Source organism: Apostichopus japonicus, chromosome 13, assembly GCF_037975245.1.
Source record: "Apostichopus japonicus isolate 1M-3 chromosome 13, ASM3797524v1, whole genome shotgun sequence".
Classification (NCBI taxonomy): domain Eukaryota; kingdom Metazoa; phylum Echinodermata; class Holothuroidea; order Aspidochirotida; family Stichopodidae; genus Apostichopus; species Apostichopus japonicus.
In genome coordinates, this window is record NC_092573.1 from 20,311,738 (window position 1) to 20,335,078 (window position 23,341).

Here is a 23,341-nt window from a genome sequence, read left to right on the forward strand (position 1 = left end):
TTTTGTCTTCGTAGATAACCATCTTATGAGGTAAACATGTCAATATCTGCATAAATTTCCATAGTTGTGATTCATCTCGATACTAAGATCCCTGTATGTAATAGATACAGTGTTATAGTCAATGTATATATGCGAACCTTAGAGCGTCAGAACAATAAAAACAATAAGAACAAAAAGAACAAAGGATACAGATTCATGGTCGTATCGAGGCCGATTTTGTTTACACGGGGGAGGGGGGGGGGTTTAGGGGGGAAGCAAGATAACTTTGCTCGAGGAAAAGGATCGAAAAATCCCTACATTATATTCAGCAAACTTCAAAGTACGCGCAATTATTATCACATGTTCTTATAGGCGCCACTTGTCAGGAAAATATCACACGGTATAGGCTGAGATGGAGGAAAGTAGGGGACAGTTGCGTGCTGTTGGGGTTCGTGAGGTCCTCTTAGCCCCCCATCTCATATACACCAATGTATTTGTTACAGATAGATGTGTATAATAACTAGTTATAACTGCTAATGATATCTTTAGAAGACGACTAAATCCGTTACTGTACTATATAGACTATGCGTGGGTGTATCATGATGTCTCCTCAATACCCACAAAACAAGAGTTTTTATCATCGGTATCTAACTAAAACTACATTATCAGAAACCGTACTTAGCTATAGTGTAGAATCTGGAACATTCATGCTTTCCTCCTATGTACATGGAAACATAATCCTGATAGGGTTTCTCGGCAATATATCGTATTCCCATTAAATATTAATAAGACCATGAGCCTTTAACACATTCGCGTTTGAACGTGCGGTGTATGATGTCGAACAAGATCCCTATATATATTTCTAGTTATAGATGTATATATATATATATACCTGTGAGTAGCTCCACCCAGCCGATCCAGGGTTCTTGGCCTAAGATGTTGTATTGTAATTGGCCAGAGAATGAAGATGAACACAAAATAAATCCAGAGAGGTGATGGTCTTTTTAACAGCGATATATTGAGAAGAAAACTTCTTACAGTATAGGTTGAGTGTGTTGTATACTGGATTTGTTGTACAAACGTGAGGCTACGTGGCCCTGAAGCCTAATATCAAGAATGTTTTTTCCACAGCAAGCAAAGTAGACTGTCCTGTCCCTCCCAGGTAATGCATTTGATAGAAATCCCTTAACAATACTTGGAAATACCACATTGTGTACAAATAATGAACTTTACCTTACAAATTAGCTTAAGACATAATACACAAATACTACAGTGCATTCATACACCACCCCCAAACAATTGTACTCATTTACAGAGATGAATGTGAGTATCCCTAGAAAATATCACATGTGTTGCAATCCCAGGATTAGCCTGATACCAGCACATGCCGGTCCATATAGGAGCAGCCCCAAAAGCCATAATCTACCAACAATTACAACTGGTTTACTTTATGCCAGGAGAGATAACCCCTATATAATTCCAAGGGGATCTAAACTACCACAATGGTTCCACACCGTCCACACAGACTGACTCCCATTGCTCCACAACTTTACAGTTACAGTTACAATATATGACTTCCTTGCTATCCAACGGAATGCATGAATTTAAGTTACTTGACCATCGAAAAATTTCTCTTTTGCAAAGTCAAATCTCATGTACTGATGAAGAAAAGATCCTTTATCTTTTTTGCAATGGCTTCCAACGGAACGTGGTCACCAACGAATATTTGAATGAAGTGGTTGAAACCATCTCATAACGAGATACTTGTATTTAGAGCTTAATATAAATATTTGAAATATACGGCGTTTTCTATGGACTATAGCGATCGGGTTACTATCGCCATAATGGAGGGAACATACATGAACAGAAGCAGGGGCGTCAATCCGATTTGAAACGTGGGGGGGGGGGACGGAATCGATTCGAGTATTCCGGCCGTAAGTACTATCTAAGCGGAGCGCCACCATCGGTTGGCGCGCAGCGTACAAGAAAATTTTTCTTCTGGCAGACCCCTCAGATTGCAGGAAACGGCACTTCCCGTGCATTATGGCAGAAAGCATCACCCCTAAAATTGATAAAAATTTCCGGCAATTTTTTATTTTGGGAAATATTCTCGAAGGAAGTGATCGCCATTTATTCCTAAGTTTACCATTCCTCGTCTCCCAGAAGCGCCCAACATTTAAGATATCGAAACATTTTCGTGTTGGCTGATCCATGATCACCGCCCATCAAGGGCGGCGGAAGCACTTTTAATCTGGGGGGGGGGCACCGACATCAAAGGGCACTTTGCAGCAATTCGATTGGACTGATGCAGCCTTATATTTAGTACCCTTTATAATTCTTATTGTATTATCTTATTTGTGTATACACATCACTCCATCAACGCCCCCCCCCCAGGAAAATATGCATACTAGCACTGCAATATCCAATGTGCAAATTGGGAAACAAGGAACAAGTTTTCTTTTGAGACAAAATGAGGCGAAATCATGCTAATTGCTAATGTAGGAATCTTCCGAATTAGAGTTTATTTCTTGTTAATATCTTAACAAATTTGTTTCATTCGAAATAGCTTTAAGTTTGACCCACAGAAATTCACTAAAAGTCAGAGGCGTAGCCAGGAGTTGCAAAGTTGTATGCACGACTATCTGAACGGAGCGCCACCATCGGTTGGCGCAGAGCGTAGTAGAAAATTTTTGGTTTTACAAACCCCTCAGATGGCCGGAAAAAGGCCCTTCCCGAGTGTTCATTCTGGTTCCCTATAGCTGGCCTCTTGCTAACTTGAGACACCTCAATTTTTATGTAGAAAATGGGCACATTTTTAACCTGGGGAAAAGTGGGGGCATGTTCCCCCTGTGCCCCCCGGTTCCGCCGCCCTTGCCGCCCATGCCCGTGAGAAGTGGTGACTGGGTGAAGAAAAAGCCATGCCGTTTGAAAACATGGGCAGAAAAAGTGAAAGTAGCGAAACCTAAGGTAAAACGCGCGATAACGAAGTGATTATTTTCCAGGTTAATTGAGACTGTATCAAACGCGAGCTTAGGACAAACATATTCAAAGGTAATGGCATTACTAATCCCGATATGTCGTCTTTGAGGTGTGTGGAAAATCCGCAACGACCATCAAAGAGCAATTGAATATTTAGTCTACTTTTCGATTTCGAAAACACTTTTTTTTTAAATTATGACAAAATTTTATGACACCTTTGATTTTTTTTTGGGGGGGGCCTGTGGACCCGGGCCCCAATGGGCACGACGCCACTGACCCCAGGGCCTCAGATATAGGCCCATTGCAGGGGTGGGCAACCTTTTGAATGAATGGGCCAGATTTTAGGAGTGAAATATTGACAGGGCCGCACCTAACCAACGGCCTGCTGCTGATTTCAAACCTTTGATTCTGAGGACGTTCAAGCAATAGGTGTGTGTACTTAATCTGTATTCACAAAACCATAATGTCAATACAGTCCTGTTGATAATTAATGGTGATAATAGACCAACCTGACAGCATCATAAGTGCAGATAAATTCTAAGCAGCTAGCTCGTTTTTGGTGATGATGCAAAATAGATTGATTTTTTTCTTTTTCTTGAGACATCTCACGGGCCGCAAAAAAATCACTGGCGGGCCGCATGTGGCCCGCAGGTTGCCCACCCCTGGTCTATAGGAACGATGTCCCAAAATTTCCCCGGACATATAGGCGAAGGAAGCTATCTGCCGCGACTGCATGTGAGTTTCTCGACTTTCTGTCCTGGGAGTCATACCACAAATGGTGCATTTCCTCATACGCCATTATTAATAATTTAAATAACTAACTACTAAGGCACAGCCCATATCAGAGTTCGTATAGCGAGCTTAGCGCAAATTTGGCGCCAGCATGTTAAACCAGGTTGCTAGGTCTACGAGAATACATTTACATGAAATTTGAAAACAAGGATAGCAAGACAAACAACTTTTATTATGTTATCAGGACCTCACACATGCGCATGTATCGTCAGACTTAGAATAGGTCCCATGTGAGTGGTGGCTAAAGTGATGAAGGCATGAAAATAAATCAGTGGTTGTTCGTTGGAGTCCTCAAGCAAGTTACCTCGGTTGCTAGGTGGATTTGCATCTGGTTATCGGGTGAATTCTGGTCGGAGCGTACTATGTAACCACCATGTACCCAGGGACGTAGCTAAGGCCTGATGATTGGGGGGGGGGGGGTAGTGGCTGAAAATCGGTTTTGAAGCCAGAAAATTCCAACTGCTGCTTTGTACCCCCCACCCTCCCGCTACTCGTGAACGATACGGTCAGTGTCAGTCAGAAAACCCAATCTTTCGCGACTGCACTTCTGTTACGAACTCATTTCAAAAACTTATTGGCCCCCCCCCCCCCACCCCAACCAAATATTTTTGTGAAATTCGGGCAATATGCTGATAGCTTTTTTGATAATTTGCAATGTGTTTTTCAGTGGTTATACTGATATTATTATTACCCAACAATTCTCACCAATACGGAAGGGTAATAAGACGGAAAATGATTGTATGCTATTTGCATGCGATGTAAAAACCGATGCATGCCTGTATGATATGCACATGATCATGTGTGATGCGCGCGTAGCGCGCGAAAAATTTTGGTTATATTTTTTCGGGCAAGTCGTTACAACCCCCCCCCCCCCCACAAAACAAATTGGGCTCCTACGCCTATGACGGTAGTTCTATTAGGCATTTTTTTGTAGTATTCAAAATCATAAGAAGTTTTGTACGGTGGAGTATAAGAATCGCGAGAAACAATTTCCCAAAGTGGCAAGGAAAACGTGGTAAATATGACAGGTTAAAGGTCAATTTTGAACGAAATTTTAAAAAAATTTTACATGAAAAGGCCTAGATAAACTAGAGTGCGACAGTCGGAAATTCCGACTGTCGCACTCCAATTTTCCAACTAGCGTCAGTTTTACCATGGCTTGGGGGTGAGACACACCCACACCCCCTCTAACGACGTCCCTGCGCGGTGAATATGGAACACGATCACATGGTTCAGCCTCTGTTGAGTCATGGTGCTCCGTAGCCTTGTCTTCAAACGCCTCAAAGCACTAAAAGATCTCTCGGCTTCCGTCGAACTGGCGGAGGAGACGAGGAGCAACCGCACGAGAGCTTCGACTTCACCAAACATAGCCCGTACCACTGGATTCATCAAATTGAATATTTGTCTATACCCTTCAACCGACGACGAATGGAACTGGCCTCGAAATAAAGCTTAAGATTGTTGGAGAGCTCAGGGTACCAACTCACGAGATCTGGGTGGAATTCTCCATTCAGCAACATTGAGTGATATTCGAGGATATGAATCCTAAGATGTGTAAGCCGTAACCAAATAGAGCCACGACACTACTCTTTTTCCAAATGTGTGGGGGGACATTTGATATTGTTTCCCACATCCATCGAATTGTGGGGGGACGTGTCCCCCCGTCCCCCCCCCCCCTGGATTGACGCCCATGATCAGAAGATGTATCGGTATTAATGACATAGCAAGTGGAAATAAATAAATGTCCTTTCAAGGTTGGAATGTAATGCTATGATTATAAGAAAACTAATTGCGTTATCTAAAATACACACAGTGGGATGAAATTAGACAAGTGAGGGGTGGATGGGGAGGGGAGAGGGGGAGGGAGGGGAGACTGTGAAGGAACGTATATATATATATATATATATATATATATATATATTTATATATATATATATATATATATATATATATATATATATATATATATATATATATATATATATATATTTATATATAATGAATGTGGAGCAAGTGGTATGACAGATAACTAGTAAATAAATAAAGATCCACACCAGAAAAATTCCACTTCACGATCGGTTTCGTCCTTTTTGGACTCATCAGGCGAAGGTAGGAATGGAACCCCGGATCTTGTGTCACAGACCGAAGTCCGTACCACTCGACTACAGTGATTCTTCTGGTGTGTGAATGCGTGTAAACTGGCCTTGTATAACTGTTCAATGAGGGCGTATTAACCAAGTGTTATGATTGTACAGAATACACCCAGGTGCTTTGAATCTGACAATTTACACAGAATTACCACTTTTTGTAGGCAAGCCAAGCCGTAAATAAGAAATGAATGTGTAGCAAGTGGTATGACAGATAAATAGTAAATACGCATTCACACATTTACGAACAGGAACGTTTACTGATTTTTTTTTAAATCGGGTTTACCATATCCAGAAACCGGAATGAAATGTACCTCTTATCTTTTTAAATTGTCACGGTTACATATACCGAATGTTGGACTTCTACGACATGCTTTTAAGTTCACGCCTTCCCCCTCTCTCTCTCCAGCTTCAAAACAAATATTCTTCTTTGGAACTATTATGCAGAAACTAACAATTGTTCAGAAATCTGACTCAATGTGAAGACTATATAGGCTATATAGCCTATACCTTTTCAAAATTCCGAACAAATCCGAAACCAAACTAGGAAATCTAACTATTATGCAGAAACTAACAATTGTTCAGAAATCTGACTTCATGTAAAAACTATATAGGCTATATAGCCTATACTTTTTAAAAATTCCGAACAAATCCGAAACCAAACTAAGAAATCCAACTATTATGCAGAAACTAACAATTGTTTAGAAATCAGACTTCATGTAAAAACTGTATAGGCTATGTAGCCTATACTTTTTCAAAATTCCGAAAAAAATCCGAAACCAAAACTGAGAAATCGATTGACGTGATCATCACAAAATACCAAACATTTCTATTTCAGGGGGAAAAAATGGATGTAAAATGATATCAGCAAAGAAAGTGACATGAAATTTACGATGAATTTAATGTCTATCGGCTCTCCATGACAATACGTATAAGTACATCAAGTTATTTAAGAAACCATAAAGAATGTATATAATATCTATATACAATTTGCCGTATTCATTTTCTTCTTCGTTTTATATTTTTGTTCATGCTCAAGTTACAAACTTTATCTTTTGTGATGTCATGCGCAGTTATATGTAATAGTTCATGTGGTGAAATTTTATCAAGTCTACATGGATTAATAAAGAAGAATATTGATATTGCCTTCGATCCCTTTTGTTTGCAGCAATATTCTCTGAAGTCTCGCCAAGCTTAGTTTAACCCCTTTATTGAAGCATAAGGTACATGCGTTTATAGCATATATTCTCGTTAACTGCACAAATACAATTTACACATGCATGCAGCTTCAACTCACTGTAGAATCGGTTAAAGAAAGTAAGTCGTTTTACAGTTAATATCTAGCCTATACAGACCAACTACTCTTTCGTGTATTATAAGGCACCTAAATATATACTGTAGTATATACAGACTGCTTTAAAATAAGTCACTGAGGCTGAAGTGGTTATTGTCGTGAGGTCCCGAATCTAACTATTCACTAATTGCCCTCTTCTTGAACAGAGAAGGAAAACACAAACAATTAAAGACCTCGTAGAGAGAATATTGCTTTAATGACTTGAGTGATTCTGATGGGAACAGAAATATAGGATTTTCAGGGGAAAATATAAAAACAAATTACCTTAACCGATTTATGAAATTAAAATGGTCAAAACGAAGAAGATTAGCCTAACTTTAAAACAAACCTACATTTTTGTAGAAGTAATTACACGCAATAAAAAAAAATCTTATGTCGTCAAAAATGTCGACAATTTTTCCCTTCATTTTTTTTAAAAGAAACTTGACTGTGTATACTTCAGCTTATTAACCACGTGGTTATCATACGTTATTTTTTAATATGGAATATTAGAGAAAATAATAGAGGAAAATTGAATAATAACCAGAAATCATAATATTGCTGCTATTGTCGTTCTTACAACCACTAAAGGTAACGAAATATGTTGAAATTCATCAAAGTATATGAAACGATTGTGGTTATTTTGAAAGAAGGAGGGATTTTTTTTTGGATGTAATTATTTTGTCATAACATAAATGTTGGTATCAATTTTGCATGATACTCTAGAAGATCATAAAAAAGAAGAAAGAAGATATGTCGTAAGGATGGTAAGATGCCTTCATCCTGATCTCCAGAGAGCATACTAGTGATTTAAAAATGAAAGTAAATTGCTAATCAGTCTTGATCAAACTAACGTAGAGGAAGTCGTATATTCAGAAGATATTTTAAATGTAACCAAGTGATATATTGACAGTAATATAAACAATCTTCTCTACAGTATATCCGTAGCTAAATGTGAACGTCGGTGTATGGTTTCAAGAGCAGCCTATTCGTGTACACAATCATTGGTTTTTAGTTACTTTCCATCCATATTTGAGGGCAAAAGAAAAGAAAAACTCAAAAAGAACAAGAAGAAGAAGCAGACTATAAATATCCAAGCAGAAACTATTAAGGTAAATGCATTCGAAGTGTCCTACGTATATACTGTACGTAGCATATATATATATATATATATATATATATATATATATATATATATATATATATATATATATATATATATATATATATATATATATATATATATATATATATATATATATATATATATATATATATATATATATATATATATATATATATATATATATATATATATATATATATATATATATATATATATATATATATATATATATATATATATATATATATATATATATATAAGAAGCAGACTATAAATATCCAAGCAGAAACTATTAAGGTAAATGCATTCGAAGTGTCCTACGTATATACTGTACGTAGCATATATATATATATATATATATATATATATATATATATATATATATATATATATATATATATATATATATATATATATATATATATATATATATATATATATATATATATATATATTTATATATATATATATATATATATATATATATATATATATATATATATATATATATATATATATATATATATATGAGACAAATACGGGGTGCATGGAAAGTACATCTTTTAATTTGCTTTAGTGTCTTGCAAAAAAAAAAATTGTTCTGTTTTAAATAAACTAGAGTGATGCTGAAACTTGACATTCAGCGTCTCAGTGTAAGGGAGATTGGGCTAAGAGTTCATCAGTACAGCGAACTTGTTAAGTGCATGTTTCATGCACAGACTATGTCTTAACTGGGTGACTTTGTTAAAAAAAAAAAGGACGGTTTGTATGAGACATGTGCATAGTACGGTCTGTTTTCCTTTAATACGATATATCTTCGCGCGCGAAAGCCATTTCTCACTGGTTTGAGGCAACCTTTAACTTAGATGAGATGATATCTGTCTTGTGAGGAGATGAACATAAGAACATCTGTGGTTTAGATTATCCTTGCTATAGCCTCATTGGCCCGACTGCTGCAGACGACGTCTTAACTCTTATCGTGTAAACTCGTCGTAAATTTGTGCCAAAATAAGCGCTTAGAAATTACCGCGTTTTGAGACTATTTCTCCCTGCTGGTTTTGTGAGTCGACTGTGTTATTATTATTATTATTATTATACCTTATATAAAGTAACGTTGCACGGACGGATCAAATTCTTTCCATTTCCGTATACTATTACGCGTTATTATTGCGGGTTTTTCCAAGAACAGGGAGGAACCGTAATGAAAGCCACACCAAGGTTCCCAACGATAAACAAACTTAGTTAAATTTATAGGTTTTCTGACCGCTTCGAACACTAACAAACTTACAAATACGTATTATGCTAAGAAAAAGAAATTGGAGAAATCTGTGGTCAGAATACAATAACAATGATTATAATTTGAGTGTTTTTTTTATGTTTTTTTGTGTGCAGATTCCGAATTAGTAAGATAGAATATTTTCAAAACCGTTTAGATGTTTTGCAGTAAAGTTATCGAAATCTGCGAACGTTTATAGACTTGTAAATATAGACAGTCTAGCAAATGATAAAACATCAATATCCATGATATCTCTCAATACGAATACCGATGTAACATCTGAGACAGGACAACATTTAAAAAGTCTAGCCGTAGCAGCTATTAGAGATTCATGTTTAGTCTTATACAAGTAGACAGTCACCTATATGCCATCCGGATATCATGACCTAAAGATCTAAGCGGATGCCTGATTCACTTTTATTTGTGGTTGTTGGTCGCAATGGAGGTACAACCGATAGCGAAAGGGGAGTATAGGGGTGTGGGTGGGTAGGACGAGAAGCAATTTCAAAACAGATATTATTTAATTATGCATATGATTATTGTATGTACTCTTGTTCGAACCCGGGCGGAATGTCATTATTATAAAATATTCCGGGTACAGTTTTTTTTTCGGGGTGAGAAATTTACTGTGACGCGTACGAATTGGAAAATTCGGAATATTTTGTCCGTTTCGAAATATTTTATATTAGTTAATAATGTCCGATCGGACATTTTCAACAAAGGGGACAGAAATTACTGTTGCACCGGGCAGGGACATTATTAACCCAGGTTTTTGTTTTTTTAGTATAAATAAACCGGAGACGAAATACGATGTGTTAGGGAGTTCGGTAACCCTTCCTGCATGCAATATAATTTAATACGTATATTATTAAAATGAATTAAATAAAAAAGTAAAAAATTAATAATAATTAAAAAAAAATTAAATTAAAGTAAACTTCTCGGTATTGTAACGTTACCTAAATTATTTTTAATGAATTCATAAATCTATCTTTCTTTCTTTATTTACATTTTCAGGACTAAATGCAATCGTCAATATGGAAGAAGGTAAATCAGCCAGTTATTTCTATACGGCCATGCCGCCGATGGAGTCCTTCTCCTATGTACGTATATATCTATTGGCGGTGATGATCATTGCTTCCACTATCGGAAATGTCTCCACGCTTTTAATCAGTCTGCAACTACGGAGAAGGCGAAAGTCCTCAGTCGTTCTCTTGATACTTCATCTGGCCATAACAGACCTTCTAGTGACTTACCTACACATGGTCCCTCATCTGGTATGGTACAGTACAGAACAATGGTACGGAGGCGACTTCCTCTGCAAGGCAGCTAAATTCTTCTCCAGTTTCGGTCTCTTCTGCTCCTCATTCATGACGGTCAACATCAGCCTTGACCACTGTCTGGCCGTTTTCAATCCGTTAGCCAAGAGACATCGACCGAGACAGGCCAAAATGATGATTATATCGTCTTATGTTATGGGTGCGATCTTTAGCATACCCCAGGTAAGTTACTAATGTTGATTCATTATAATTGTCCTCCCCCCCAACCCCCACAAAAATAAAAACAATAAAGAATTATAAAAAATCAGCGGGAAAATGGTATAGGAAGTCCAATAAACTGTGACGTATAATCAACATTTAGCAAACACGGTATTTTTCCGGTTACTTTGCACTTCAAAGTATCATAAATTATTTTTAATTTGTTTTCATCGCTCATGGTGCAAAGGGGTATACGATGACGTCAGTAAACATTATTATATACCTTTTCTTAATGAATGTGTTTTTATATATATCACGGAAGGTTTATTTGGAAATATGAAAAAATATCAAAATATAAACCAACTATAATTTCCGTCATCAAAAGAGAAAGATCAGTATGAATATTGCCAAAATTTTACCATATTTTTTTTCAGAACAAACTCAACAATTGCCAAAAAACAAACGTAACAATATAAAAAAGCATATGAAAATACACAAACGATAAGTCACAGAACACAGTTACATTTTCGTTCTCATTTTTTTCTTATACTAGAAACAAAGCGATTATCCTTTCATTTATATATAATTCTTTTTGTTGCATTGTTCCCTTTTTTTTAAATAAAAATAAATCATTTATTTTTATGCTTCTTTTCTTTTTTTGGTAATCATGTGATTTTAAGGAAACAAACTCTGATTTAAAAAAAAATCATGTCAATCAACTCAATTTTCATTTGATATTACCCCCCCTCCCCCCCCCCCCGTCTTCACCCCCTTGTTTTGTTCGTCATACTAGAAACTAGGAACGTACTCTTTATTCTTACTTCTGGTTTTTTTTCCATGTTTTTCTTCCTCTCCGTTTCTGGAATTTAAATTTTGACGAAACCTGTTCGCACGTTTAGTGATTGCAAAAGTGACGTATCTTAATTACTCCTATCACGTAACAGTCGCTTCTCGTAATGGCTCTGTTGACTTACGGTCGTCGAGATTTAACTCAACTCGAGGACAATTTGTGGAGCAAACCTCCGTATCTGATTGATTTAACACGAACAATTTTCTTCACAATCCGTGGACTAAATTCATGAAGGCAGGAAGTGATAAGAAGTAAACAAAGATGAGGATGAGGGGGGGGGGGATCCATCTCGACCTTGGGATAATCATGAGGGAAAAAAGAGAGAATAGAGGGAAACGGTTTGACTTACAAGGAGTGTCAACATATTTGAAAACCGCCATTTATTGAATCATATCAATTTAAAAAAGTAATTTAACGTTCGCCGCAAATCATCATTTTCACATCACAAACTGATGGCGCCATTTTATAATTAAATCAGTTGACTTTAAGATTTGTTTTGTAGTACAGAATTTCAAGTGATATTGACATTCTGTATATGTAATGGTAATAGCATATACCAGACCGTTCAGCCCTTTCATGATGATGTTTGTATTTGCGTTTGATAATTTACAAAGCGCTTTGAATAAATATATATATATATATATATATATATATATATATATATATATATATATATATATATATATATATATAACATTATATATAACATTTATATATATGTTATACGCAGAATAAAAGCAATTGGCTGCGCTTCGTTGATAAAATTTCAAAATCACCTCCCATTTGCTTCGTATTGAGTCATGTCAAAAAGTGAAATATTCGCGGGAATTTTTATTTTACTTCCGATTTACCAGCGTCCAAAGCGCCGCCACCACTGCCCTCCCACATTCTTCCCAGATTTTATAATTTGTGTGACCCTTCCTTTTTTTATCCTTTCCATGGACATGAAACTGTATAACTTAGCTTCTATATATATGAGAATTATTTTTTGAGGCCACATACTATATAGAGGTCTCTTTGTATAAAATATACACTATAGTCTATATACGGATTGAACATTTCAAGTGACCTATGGTAAAAGCCAAAGACTGTTAGATTTTCGATCAGAAAGTAGTTATACTTTTATGAAATTAAACAGCTCTTTTTTTTATTATATATTAATTGTATTGCCTGGTCATACGTGGTAATAAAGCATCATGCACCCATACTTTTATTTAAAGAATCGTGCACGGCTAGTTTGCAGTTTTCATTAGTCATATGATAACTGATACCGAAATATGAGAACAGTAGCGTGTATAGCAGATCCGATTAATAATTTCATGCTTTGTGACTTAAGTTTAAGAATGACACTCTACAGGTGACGAGGCAAAATTAACTGCAAAGGAAATTACGGGGTTGAAATTTTAATATAGCTTTTTTCAGAGGTACTGGTTTTAAAGTTTCTTACAGATATTTGCTTAAAAAGACTTTGTCATTCTGAGAAATAATGTCGTCAACTTTATTTATCCATTGTGACTTTGTTTGTCTTTCCCTGTTCCATAATTGGATTTTTACGAGCAAAAAAAAGTCACTTATTTTTGCACTAACGCCTTTGTTGAACATGTTGAAAACCTTTAAAAAGTTTATCATCAATCGTGATAATGATTAAAATATTGTATCTTAAAATAGTGATTAAATGTGGCACAAAATATCATTACTACTCCTATAGATTGCTCTTTGATATGGTTCAACAACCCCCTCACCCCCGCCCTCTCCTGCTCTCTCCTTCAATGAAAGTCACTTTCGGCATCCGTAGTCGTGTTGCTATTCTTAACGCAAAGTGGCGGAGAGCGTTGGCTTTTATGAGAATTATATACCCAGTAAATAAAAACACAAATAGAAACAGGATACGGTACCTAAAGATTAGCCTGTCATGTTGGGAAAACATACTATAAAAAAAACACAAGAAATGTGCTATATATATATATATATATATATATATATATATATAAAAATATATATAAATATATATATATATATGTGTGTCTACGCCTGTTGACAGTATATATCAAGGCGTAGCAAATATGCTATGCCATGTTCTTAGACTGCATTCAGCTTTGCCTCTTGTAAAATTTCTCATTCCCCCTCTTAAACCAATTCCAATATTATTCCCAACCGATTACTATGGAACAATTTTCCATGTTTGATGTGTTAAAATGTTTGCATTTCTTCTTTTTTCTTTTTCTCGATTATTTTTTGTGGGGGAAATCAAATTTCTCTCTATGCACGGTCATTGACCGGTTTCTTGACAATAAAAAGCTAGAGAAAGAATAGGTCACATGACTCTTCCAAAGATGAATCTAAGATGACTCGTTCTTTCTTCTTGATCAAGTTTCCGTAAAGTCAGTCATTCAAACAGAGACTAATTATACAACTCCTTCGTGAGTCTTCGTATGTTATTTTCTTTTTCTGGATCCCAGACACAATGTCTATTAGACCCCTAAAGTGGCAAAACCCTCCAAAAAAATTCTCCAACAATGGCAATTTTTCATTTCAGCTCTGACACTCGACACGAGTCAGCCAGCAACCTCCATTTATATCATAGATGCGTTCCATATATTGGGCATACATTTATATCTGTCAATCTATCTGTCTGTCTGTCCGTCCGTCCGTCCGTCTGTCCGTCTGTGTGTCTGTCTGTATGTCTGTCTGTCTGTCTATCCATCTATCTACTGTACAGTGTGTTGTATATTATATTATGCTATGTACGAACAATAACGAAATGACACACTCTACATAAAAGTTTAGAAAACGTCATCCGGAATTGTTTTACATATATGCATACATTTTCTAGTCCCTTGTTTGGCGATGCTTTCATTTTACAGCAAAGCTGTCTAACAGCGCTTACTTTACATATAAGAATCTGGGCGATCCAATATTGTTATATACTGTATATACTGAGGCTATCTACCTATCTTATGTACCTTCGTGCACGAAAAGAGTGCATATGCATGCCTCAAAGACTGCTTTATTAACTCAAGTCAACCAACCAGTATTATTAAATATTTTGTAACTTCTAATTAATTTTGTAATCGACTATATTGCAGATACGAGAGACTTGCTAAACCACAACCTCTTAATGTTAATACTTTGACTAAATTCAACGTCTCAGTTCTAATAATGTTCTATTTACATAGACAATGAATCAATTAGTGGTTGTTATACCAGTTCAGGATGTAATAACAACAAATTTTATTCTCGCGGGAAATGATTTGCAAGTTTCTTTTTGTGAAAACAAAGTAACATCCCAAGAGTACTTTGCGACCCATTAAGACCTAAATTATGATATTTACTTTTGATACTGCCTGAAATTGCTTTAAATTGCTGCATTAATTGCGCATATTATAAATTTCATCGCTTACGAGTGGCTCTCCAGAACATGATTGCAGAAGCAAAATAGAGGGCGCTATGTATGAGGAGGTATCAGAGCCGTATATAGAGATCTATACGGGGTATTTAGAGGTCTAAATATACGGCTCTGGGAAGGATTAGTAGTATATATATATATATATATATATATATATATATATATATATATATATATATATATATATATATATATATATATTTATATATTTATATATATATATATATATATATATATATAGAAGTGTATAAAATGTTCCAAGTAGAACACGACAGAGTGCTCAATTCCGCGTTATGAAGAAGAGCGTAATGTAAATTTTGAATTTTGCAGCCAAACCTCTGCTCAGAGTTTCATGCTTACTAGCAATCGTCAGGAGGTGTATACACCTCCTGACGATTGCTAGTAAGCATGAAACTCTGAGTAGAGGTTTGGCTGCAAAATTCAAAATTTATATATATATATATATATATATAGGCTATATAAATAAATACATATATATATATATATATATATATATTTATATATATATATATATATATATATATATATATATATATATATATATATATATATATATATATATATATATATATATATATATATATATATATATATATATAGGTTATAATTTCTGTTTCTTGTTTTAAGACTAAACTAATAAAGGAGTTTTCAATCATAGCAAAGATGCCATAAGCAGAATGTTTGGCGTAGTTTTCATTTTTTTTTAAAGAAAACATTTCCACAGAACTGTACTTTGTGTGTTTATGTGGTTTTCTTTGCACGGTGGTCGGACGATGGTTATTGCTGTAAACAGAGTAACGTAAGATTCTGTTTACTCTCACATCGGAATTGTTTTGTTTAAATCCCATGATAGTATAACGACAAATATTAATTACAATACTTTATCAAAGCCATTGAATAGTTTTACGACTAAGACAATAAAAAAAACCATTAGAACATTTGAATAACCGATAAAATAACTTAATCGTTCTGTGAAAAATATCGAAGAAACTTGAAATATAAAAATGTTTCATCTATATGTGAACTGTCTTACATGTTCATGCAGGGAACAACCAGTTTATATGCAGTACACAATTAAGCAATCGTTTAAGGAAAAACAAACTATTACCAAGAGGGAAAAAACATCAAATTAAAACACATGTGTTTATTTATAATATATGGTTGCCAAGGAGCATTTTGCTTTACGTGATAAAATACCTTATCGACTTTTCTGACATTTTATGCATCGCCAGGTAATTCATGATTCACAAAATATGTTTAGATTTATGGTTTGTTTGCATAAAGCCAAAAACACTTCTTTGAAAATTAAAAAAAAAAGAAATCACAAGAGGTTTTTTGAAGTACAATGACTCGGTTTTATTGACCTATAGATACGCGCGACTCTTGAAGCGGTTATTTCTCAAGATAACCTTAACCAATCAGAGAAGCCGATTCATTTTGTTACCATATGGCTGACAATTTCACTTGATATGGTCATTATGTCATTTATAATCTGAGAGCTTTTTTTTATTATTACAAATATATTTAAAAAAAAGTCATCAACCGTCTGTGGGTTCCTTACTATAAGAAATATTTCACCAAAATGTCAGATTAATTTTGACAGATTTCATTTTTTTTTAACTAATCAATCTATATACGAGGTAAATTTCGTAAATTTCCCGGTAAGGTTATTTATAATTGAGGCAAAATATGACATGCCAAAAATCCGAAGCATAATTCATTCAAAATGATTATGAAAAAACAACATCGAAACACTGAAGATGGACTGGACTGGTTGATTTGGATGTTGGGGGTGGGGGAGGGGGTTGGTTGGGGCGGGGGGGGTGGAGCATAAAGGTGAAGAGACTCTGGTCAAAGCTAATGACCTCATTCCCTTATACGTCTTACTCCAAGATGAGATTTCGCCACGTACGCTTCAGTACGCGCCTACACGTTAAATTGTGTGCAATCCACAAGCCACGCGAACAAGCTAACGTATATTAAGTTGGACAAGACAACAAATGTTAGCATTTAACTGAATTTCCGGTTTATTAACCCATCTTGAACAAGCGTTTAATTGCTTTAAGTGGCTTTTTGTTAAGTCGTCTGTATATCTACGGATAAATGTTAATCAAAGTGCCATGATGGTAAATTGTGCAGATACCAAGATTAACCATTCATTAAACATAAGGCTTATACCCTGAACCGGGGAATCCAAACAACCGTACGTAAACGTTGGTCTTCTAGAGCCCTATAGGCGTATTAAGTTAATTAATGCTACTGCCTTTATTTATATATGTGCTATAGTCTAAATGATTTACTGTATAGCATTTCATGCGAGAAAACGAAAGGGAGAGGCAAAAGGGAGAGTCGAGGCAATTTATTATGGACAACATGGCTGATGAATAAAATAATTAAAAGCCTATCTTAAGAGGAAATTTCGGTTGGAAATGACACCAAAGGTTCAATACATGTATAAATCGGACCCTATATATATACAGGCATTTCTGTTTGATATGGTGCATTCATACCCATTTTTAGTGTAATTCAAAATTTCTGTTATGTTATACATTGAAACTGTCTCGATTTTCGGTTCTTTTTTTTTAGTAACAATAGTGTGTGAAATGCTTTCGGAAAAAGTCTGGTCCCTATATAGTGTTTCTTCCTTTGGTGAACAGAAAAGTTCATTGTGTTCTTTTATCTCACGAAACCTTTAATCATTATTAACCACTCTAAATAGATCAAACGAATACACCTGCCTTATTTCCACGTTAAGAAGCAGATACGACAGAAATGTGCAGGCAATCCTGTTTAATTAGCTTTATATTACCCTTTCATGTGTGCAATATGATATGACGCCGTATCTACATCATCATCATATAATACAGTTAATTCACATGATAAGATTTGAAGTATTCTATTGACTGGTATTGAATTCATACGTATATCTCAACAAACGCCCGTGAAACTGACATGTTATTGATAAATATTAGCAAGTAATATGTCAAAGCAAAATATAGAGAAAATAAATAATACTTGGAACAAACAGACAAATACATAATCACAGACAGACAGACAGACACACAGACACACTCACATTTAGTAGTAGGCCCATATGTGCTATACGATTAATTGTTTACGTTTTGACAACAGTGTGTATATGTATATCATGATCAGATATATGACTTCACTTCCCACGGACCGGGATAACGAGACGTTGAAAATTTAACATAAAATAATTTAAAATAAAACATAAACAAGTACACATTATGTTTGTCTTCCATATGAATGTTATGCGCGATTCTTTTCCTCACCATGATAATTATTTCATTTTTTGTTTTTTTCTTTGAATCAATCTCTTTTATATAGATATTCATGTTCGAGGAGACGTTGCTACCAGGTTTTAGTTTCCGGTTTACCCAGTGCCTGGGTATCTATCCAATCCTATACCAAACAGTTTATTCCATAATCGTGGTGGTACTACAAGTATTATTGCCTCTCATCATCATGTGGATTGCTTACATCGCCATATTTTTGAAGATACGCAAGGAAGCTTATAGAGGTAAAAGTTCTCGCCGCTAAGATTTCTTTTGAGGGTGTTGGTGATGAGGTATGGGAATGGTTGGGGTTGGGGTTGGGTGTGGAGGGGGGAAAGGGGGTCTGGTTATAATCTCATTGGTGTTAAATGTCATTAGTATTGGTTCCAAATTATATCAGTCTACAAAAATTAGTTAATGACATTTAAATGTATACTTCTGATCACCACCCGTCTAACAACTCGATGAAATCAAATGTTTTAAGGGTTGCAGTGAAATATCTTCGAAGTTCGAACATGTGTGATCATTATTTGACTCTTCGCTGCAGCTGGGGAGAGGAGGGGGAATGAGAAGTGGGAGGGGAGGGGAAGGAGAGGGGAGGGGGAGTGGGAAGGGTGCTTGTAAATGCTGACGAGCTTTACAAACTCATAAAAACCGATGATACAAAATAACTTTTACTGATTTCAAATTGGAGGATGAAATACTTACCAATATTTAACTTATTTCTGTACACACAGAATAAAACACCATAACTTGTGTGCTATAGTGTTCATATTAGCCAATATGTTATAGTATGAACTTATATGGTTATCGATATATACATGTCACGCCCTCGCATCAAACGTTGAAACCGTCTTACATTTCGTGTCATATAATGGAAATGTTCGTATTTAAGTATTACCCTGTCAGGGTAGTATATACTGCCATTGTTTTAGCATTAATAAGCAATTAGCTCGAAAAGCGTCTGGCAGACAATTTTTTGTCGTTTTAAGTTGAAAAATACTACAAAATAACATTGAAATTGTCTGAAATACATTCGATTTGGCACCTATGCATATTACTAAGTACCCGGTATTGCATATGTAAGGTATACAAAGAATTGACAACCCTGTCGTGTTATGCTGCTGAAAATTTCGAAATTAGAATTTCAATGAGGGATTTTAATTTGTATACGTGTTCATAGTGTTCATTTCGCAAGTTAATGTATGACTATAATGTACCCTGCAACGGTATAGGCCACCTTTACTAATACAGTAAAAAAAAATTTCAGTCAGTCTTATCCTACGAATCCACCCAGATGGAAAATTTTGATACGAGTTGGAATATTACTCTATACACCCCCCCCCCCCCATTAAAAGACCCTAGTAACATCCCTGGTCGTGACTACGCCACAGGTTGGAAAAGAAAATATGTTTATATAAAGTAACTCGTACTTTTTATTTCTCTTTAAATCTTTAAATAATTTTCAGGGTCAAAACCATCTGAGGATAACCCGAAGGGGGGAAGAAACGCCAGATCTCGGCTCTTTTTCCGAGCCCAGTACAGGACGCTTCGGATGATCGTTACCATTTTCTTGACCTTTGTCATTAATTGGACGCCATATCTGATCGGAACGCTCGTTTATCTTCTTTCATCGGAAACGGCAGAGCAACAAGTTTTCTACGAACTCTTATTTTTATTCGGCCTCTCAAATTCCTGTTTTAATCCAATCGTTTACGGGGCCTGTAATCTTCATTATTGTGATAGTGATTGCTCCTGCTGTCTTAAGATGATGAAAACGCCGAACGAATGGAGCCAAAGCGGGTCCGATCGCAAGACGTCAATGTTTACTTTAAAGTGGACCCGCGGTAATAACCGGAACCAGAATCAAAATTCAAGCCGGAAGCGGGTCAACTTCAACGATAGAAGTTTGTACAAGAACTCAGTCCGTATGATACCTGTTAATACGGGGAATACGGGGAGCAATCGAATGGCTACACATTACGTATAAACCACAAGGACCATGGAACATTTCCGACATTTTAGGGGACATTATGGGAGGTGAGGAGGGCGGGGGGGGGGGGGGAAGCGGGGGAAGGACTGCAGGAGTTACACCAGTGTTAAGTGCTGGTGAAACTGCCGTCTACGGCGTCACCAGTAAAATAATAAAAATTTAAAAATATCCGGGCAACGCCCTCATCCCCGCCCCCCCCCCCTCCAAATGAAAACCGTGTTGGGCACCCTGAAACAGACATGCAGCAGAGAGAGAGAAAGAGAGGGAGACATAGGGATTAAGGCAGTGGATAAGGGTTCTGAACCGTCGGTGTTGCACGCTAGGAAGGATACACAATGATGATACAGTACCAATACATGTATGCCAATGAGACATATAAAGAAGAAGACAATAAATGATGATAGTTATATAAGTTATCTTATTTCTTTGCTAGTTGTCGGGGTGGGGTGGGGGTGGGGGTGGGGGGATAAATGCACCAAAAATGAATTTGGAAGTTTTCTCAAAAATGCAGAAATTACCCGGTAAAGCAAAATGCAATGACACAACTATTTTTTTGACTAACTTATAAGAAACTAATGCAATCAACATCTTGTTTCATAGGAATCTGAGTTAAACTATAGCTGTTTTTACGAATCTGTATAACATCTTTGTATTGGTTTATAGATGAAATTAAAGAAAATGTACATGATGTTGTGGAATAGCGAATGTATGTATGTATGTATGTATGTATGTATGTATGTATGTATGTATGTATGTATGTATGTATGTATGTATGTATGTATGTATGTATGTATGTATGTATGTATGTATGTATGTATGTATGTATGTATGTATGTATGTATGTATGTATGTATGTATGTATGTATGTATGTATGTATGTATGTATGTATGTATGTATGTATGTATGTATGTATGTATGTGTGTGTATGAGATTAGGCTAAAAAGCACTATAAACAATATGTATTTAATTAATATATCCGGGGATACTGCTGGTATATGTAGTATGAGTAAATAGTATACAGCACAAAATGAAAATATGACAAAAGTATATAAAATGAGCACTGGCGGGGGAATACAAACACTGACATCAGGAGTAAATATGAAACTCCCGTCTCCAGGAATATGAACGCGTTACATGAATGTGCACACTGGATGGACGGATGGATACAGAACTATATAGTAAAATTACGTTTTATTATTAATTTAGTTAATGAGTGATGCGTATCACGTGATGTTTGCGTGACAACTAAAATGTACTGGCAGGCTGGAAGGAAACCACATTGAGAGTTGCGGAGTAGTTCGTCCTGCTTTAATGGAGGAAACATGAACATTTTGACCAATTGTGATATAAATTGTCTATCTTTTTAAAGAAAAAAAAAGAGGGGAGGGGGCCGGATCCAGGATATTTAATGGAGGGAAAGGGGGTAGCCCTGAACTCGTTTAAGCCACCTCCCCGGGTAATGGGTATGGGAATGGTCCTCCCACCACCTCACCCTATATCCAACAGGTTGCACTTTGAACTGTTATGTGGGGTTGAACATGAGGGGTGGTTGTACTGCACCCCACACGCCCCTGGACTCGCGCTCCTCATCTCAGATCTCATGGCTGTCAATAGAGGGCACTAGTCAATAGCCTATCTATGATAGGAACATAACTTGACATTGGTATATCGTACTGCAATCACTACCACAGAGGGACACGAAGTATCTTTCGTCTCTCTAAATTGCTTAGCTGGCCCGGCACCATGGGCGGGGCAAGGATGGGGTTGTGGTGATGGTGGCGGGGGAGTGAAATTTTAGAAAGCTATAATAAGAAACTTTGGGGTATGTCACGAGTGACATGTTTGCAGCATATGTTATCCGACACCAGACCGTTGGACGGTGAGCCAATATTGTGGTCTTTCCGGTCTCTTACAATAAATAATATGATTTATTCATGCTATTATTAATAGAAAACCGTGCGAAAGTGTTAGGAAAGTACGCTTAGCCATCACGAAAACGGTATATCGCTGATGGTACAATTCTATATGTTTATACCCCTTTTTACAACGGACAGAAAAGTTTCTTTTAAAATAGGGAGAGGGGAGGTTACAACAAGAAACATGATTGCACCTATATATGTGTACAGAGAACTCGAAATTGAAAGCTCTTGAGCTCCAGGCATGCAGTACATATCGATTGGGAATATCAGTATTGGTACAAAGCTATTACGAACTTATTTCGTTACGTTTTCGGTTTCATTTTTTTAACTTTGACGATATTTAGAAAAGTCATGCATGTATAGGTGTAGACCATTGTGGATATGATTAGCAAAGGTTATGACGTCATGACCAAGCCAACATCCGTCATATTATTTAGCAAATTATAAGTTTAATTAATTGTTCAGATATTTTACAATTATCGGCTCTATAAATAGACGAAGAAATTACTCAGAACTTAACATCGGTGATGGTTCGTCTTTCCTCGTCTCCTTGGTTACAAAGAAAAAACCTTCTTATTAAATTGCCATCTTGCGTTTTGGAATGTTTAGATCTATTCCGTGTTTTAAACCTTTACGCAATCCAGCTCTTCGTCATAAATTGTTTAACAAGGAGAATCAAACACAGCCATCGTCACTGGTCTATGTGACGGGATATTTGTGAAGAACAACCCTACCTACCCAACCCCTC

The 23,341-nt window shown here is 36.0% G+C and overlaps 1 protein-coding gene across 5 annotated transcripts in view; it reads left to right on the forward strand.

The window, feature by feature from the left end:
• Window positions 1-22,036, forward strand: part of LOC139978800 (gonadotropin-releasing hormone receptor-like) — a 64,150-nt gene extending 42,114 nt beyond the window's left edge. For 3 of the 5 annotated variants that reach the window (XM_071989299.1, XM_071989300.1, XM_071989297.1), the window contains exons 2-4: window positions 10,647-11,131; window positions 18,733-18,925; window positions 20,150-22,036. In XM_071989299.1, coding sequence (XP_071845400.1) covers window positions 10,667-11,131; window positions 18,733-18,925; window positions 20,150-20,670 — 1,179 coding nt within the window. In that variant the 5' untranslated portion in view covers window positions 10,647-10,666 and the 3' untranslated portion in view covers window positions 20,671-22,036. Of the gene's footprint in view, window positions 1-8,167; window positions 8,343-8,614; window positions 8,654-10,646; window positions 11,132-18,732; window positions 18,926-20,149 lie in introns of those variants that run through there. The other 2 variants (XM_071989298.1, XM_071989301.1) reach the window with 2 other exon arrangements.
• The last annotated feature ends 1,305 nt before the right edge of the window (window positions 22,037-23,341 follow it).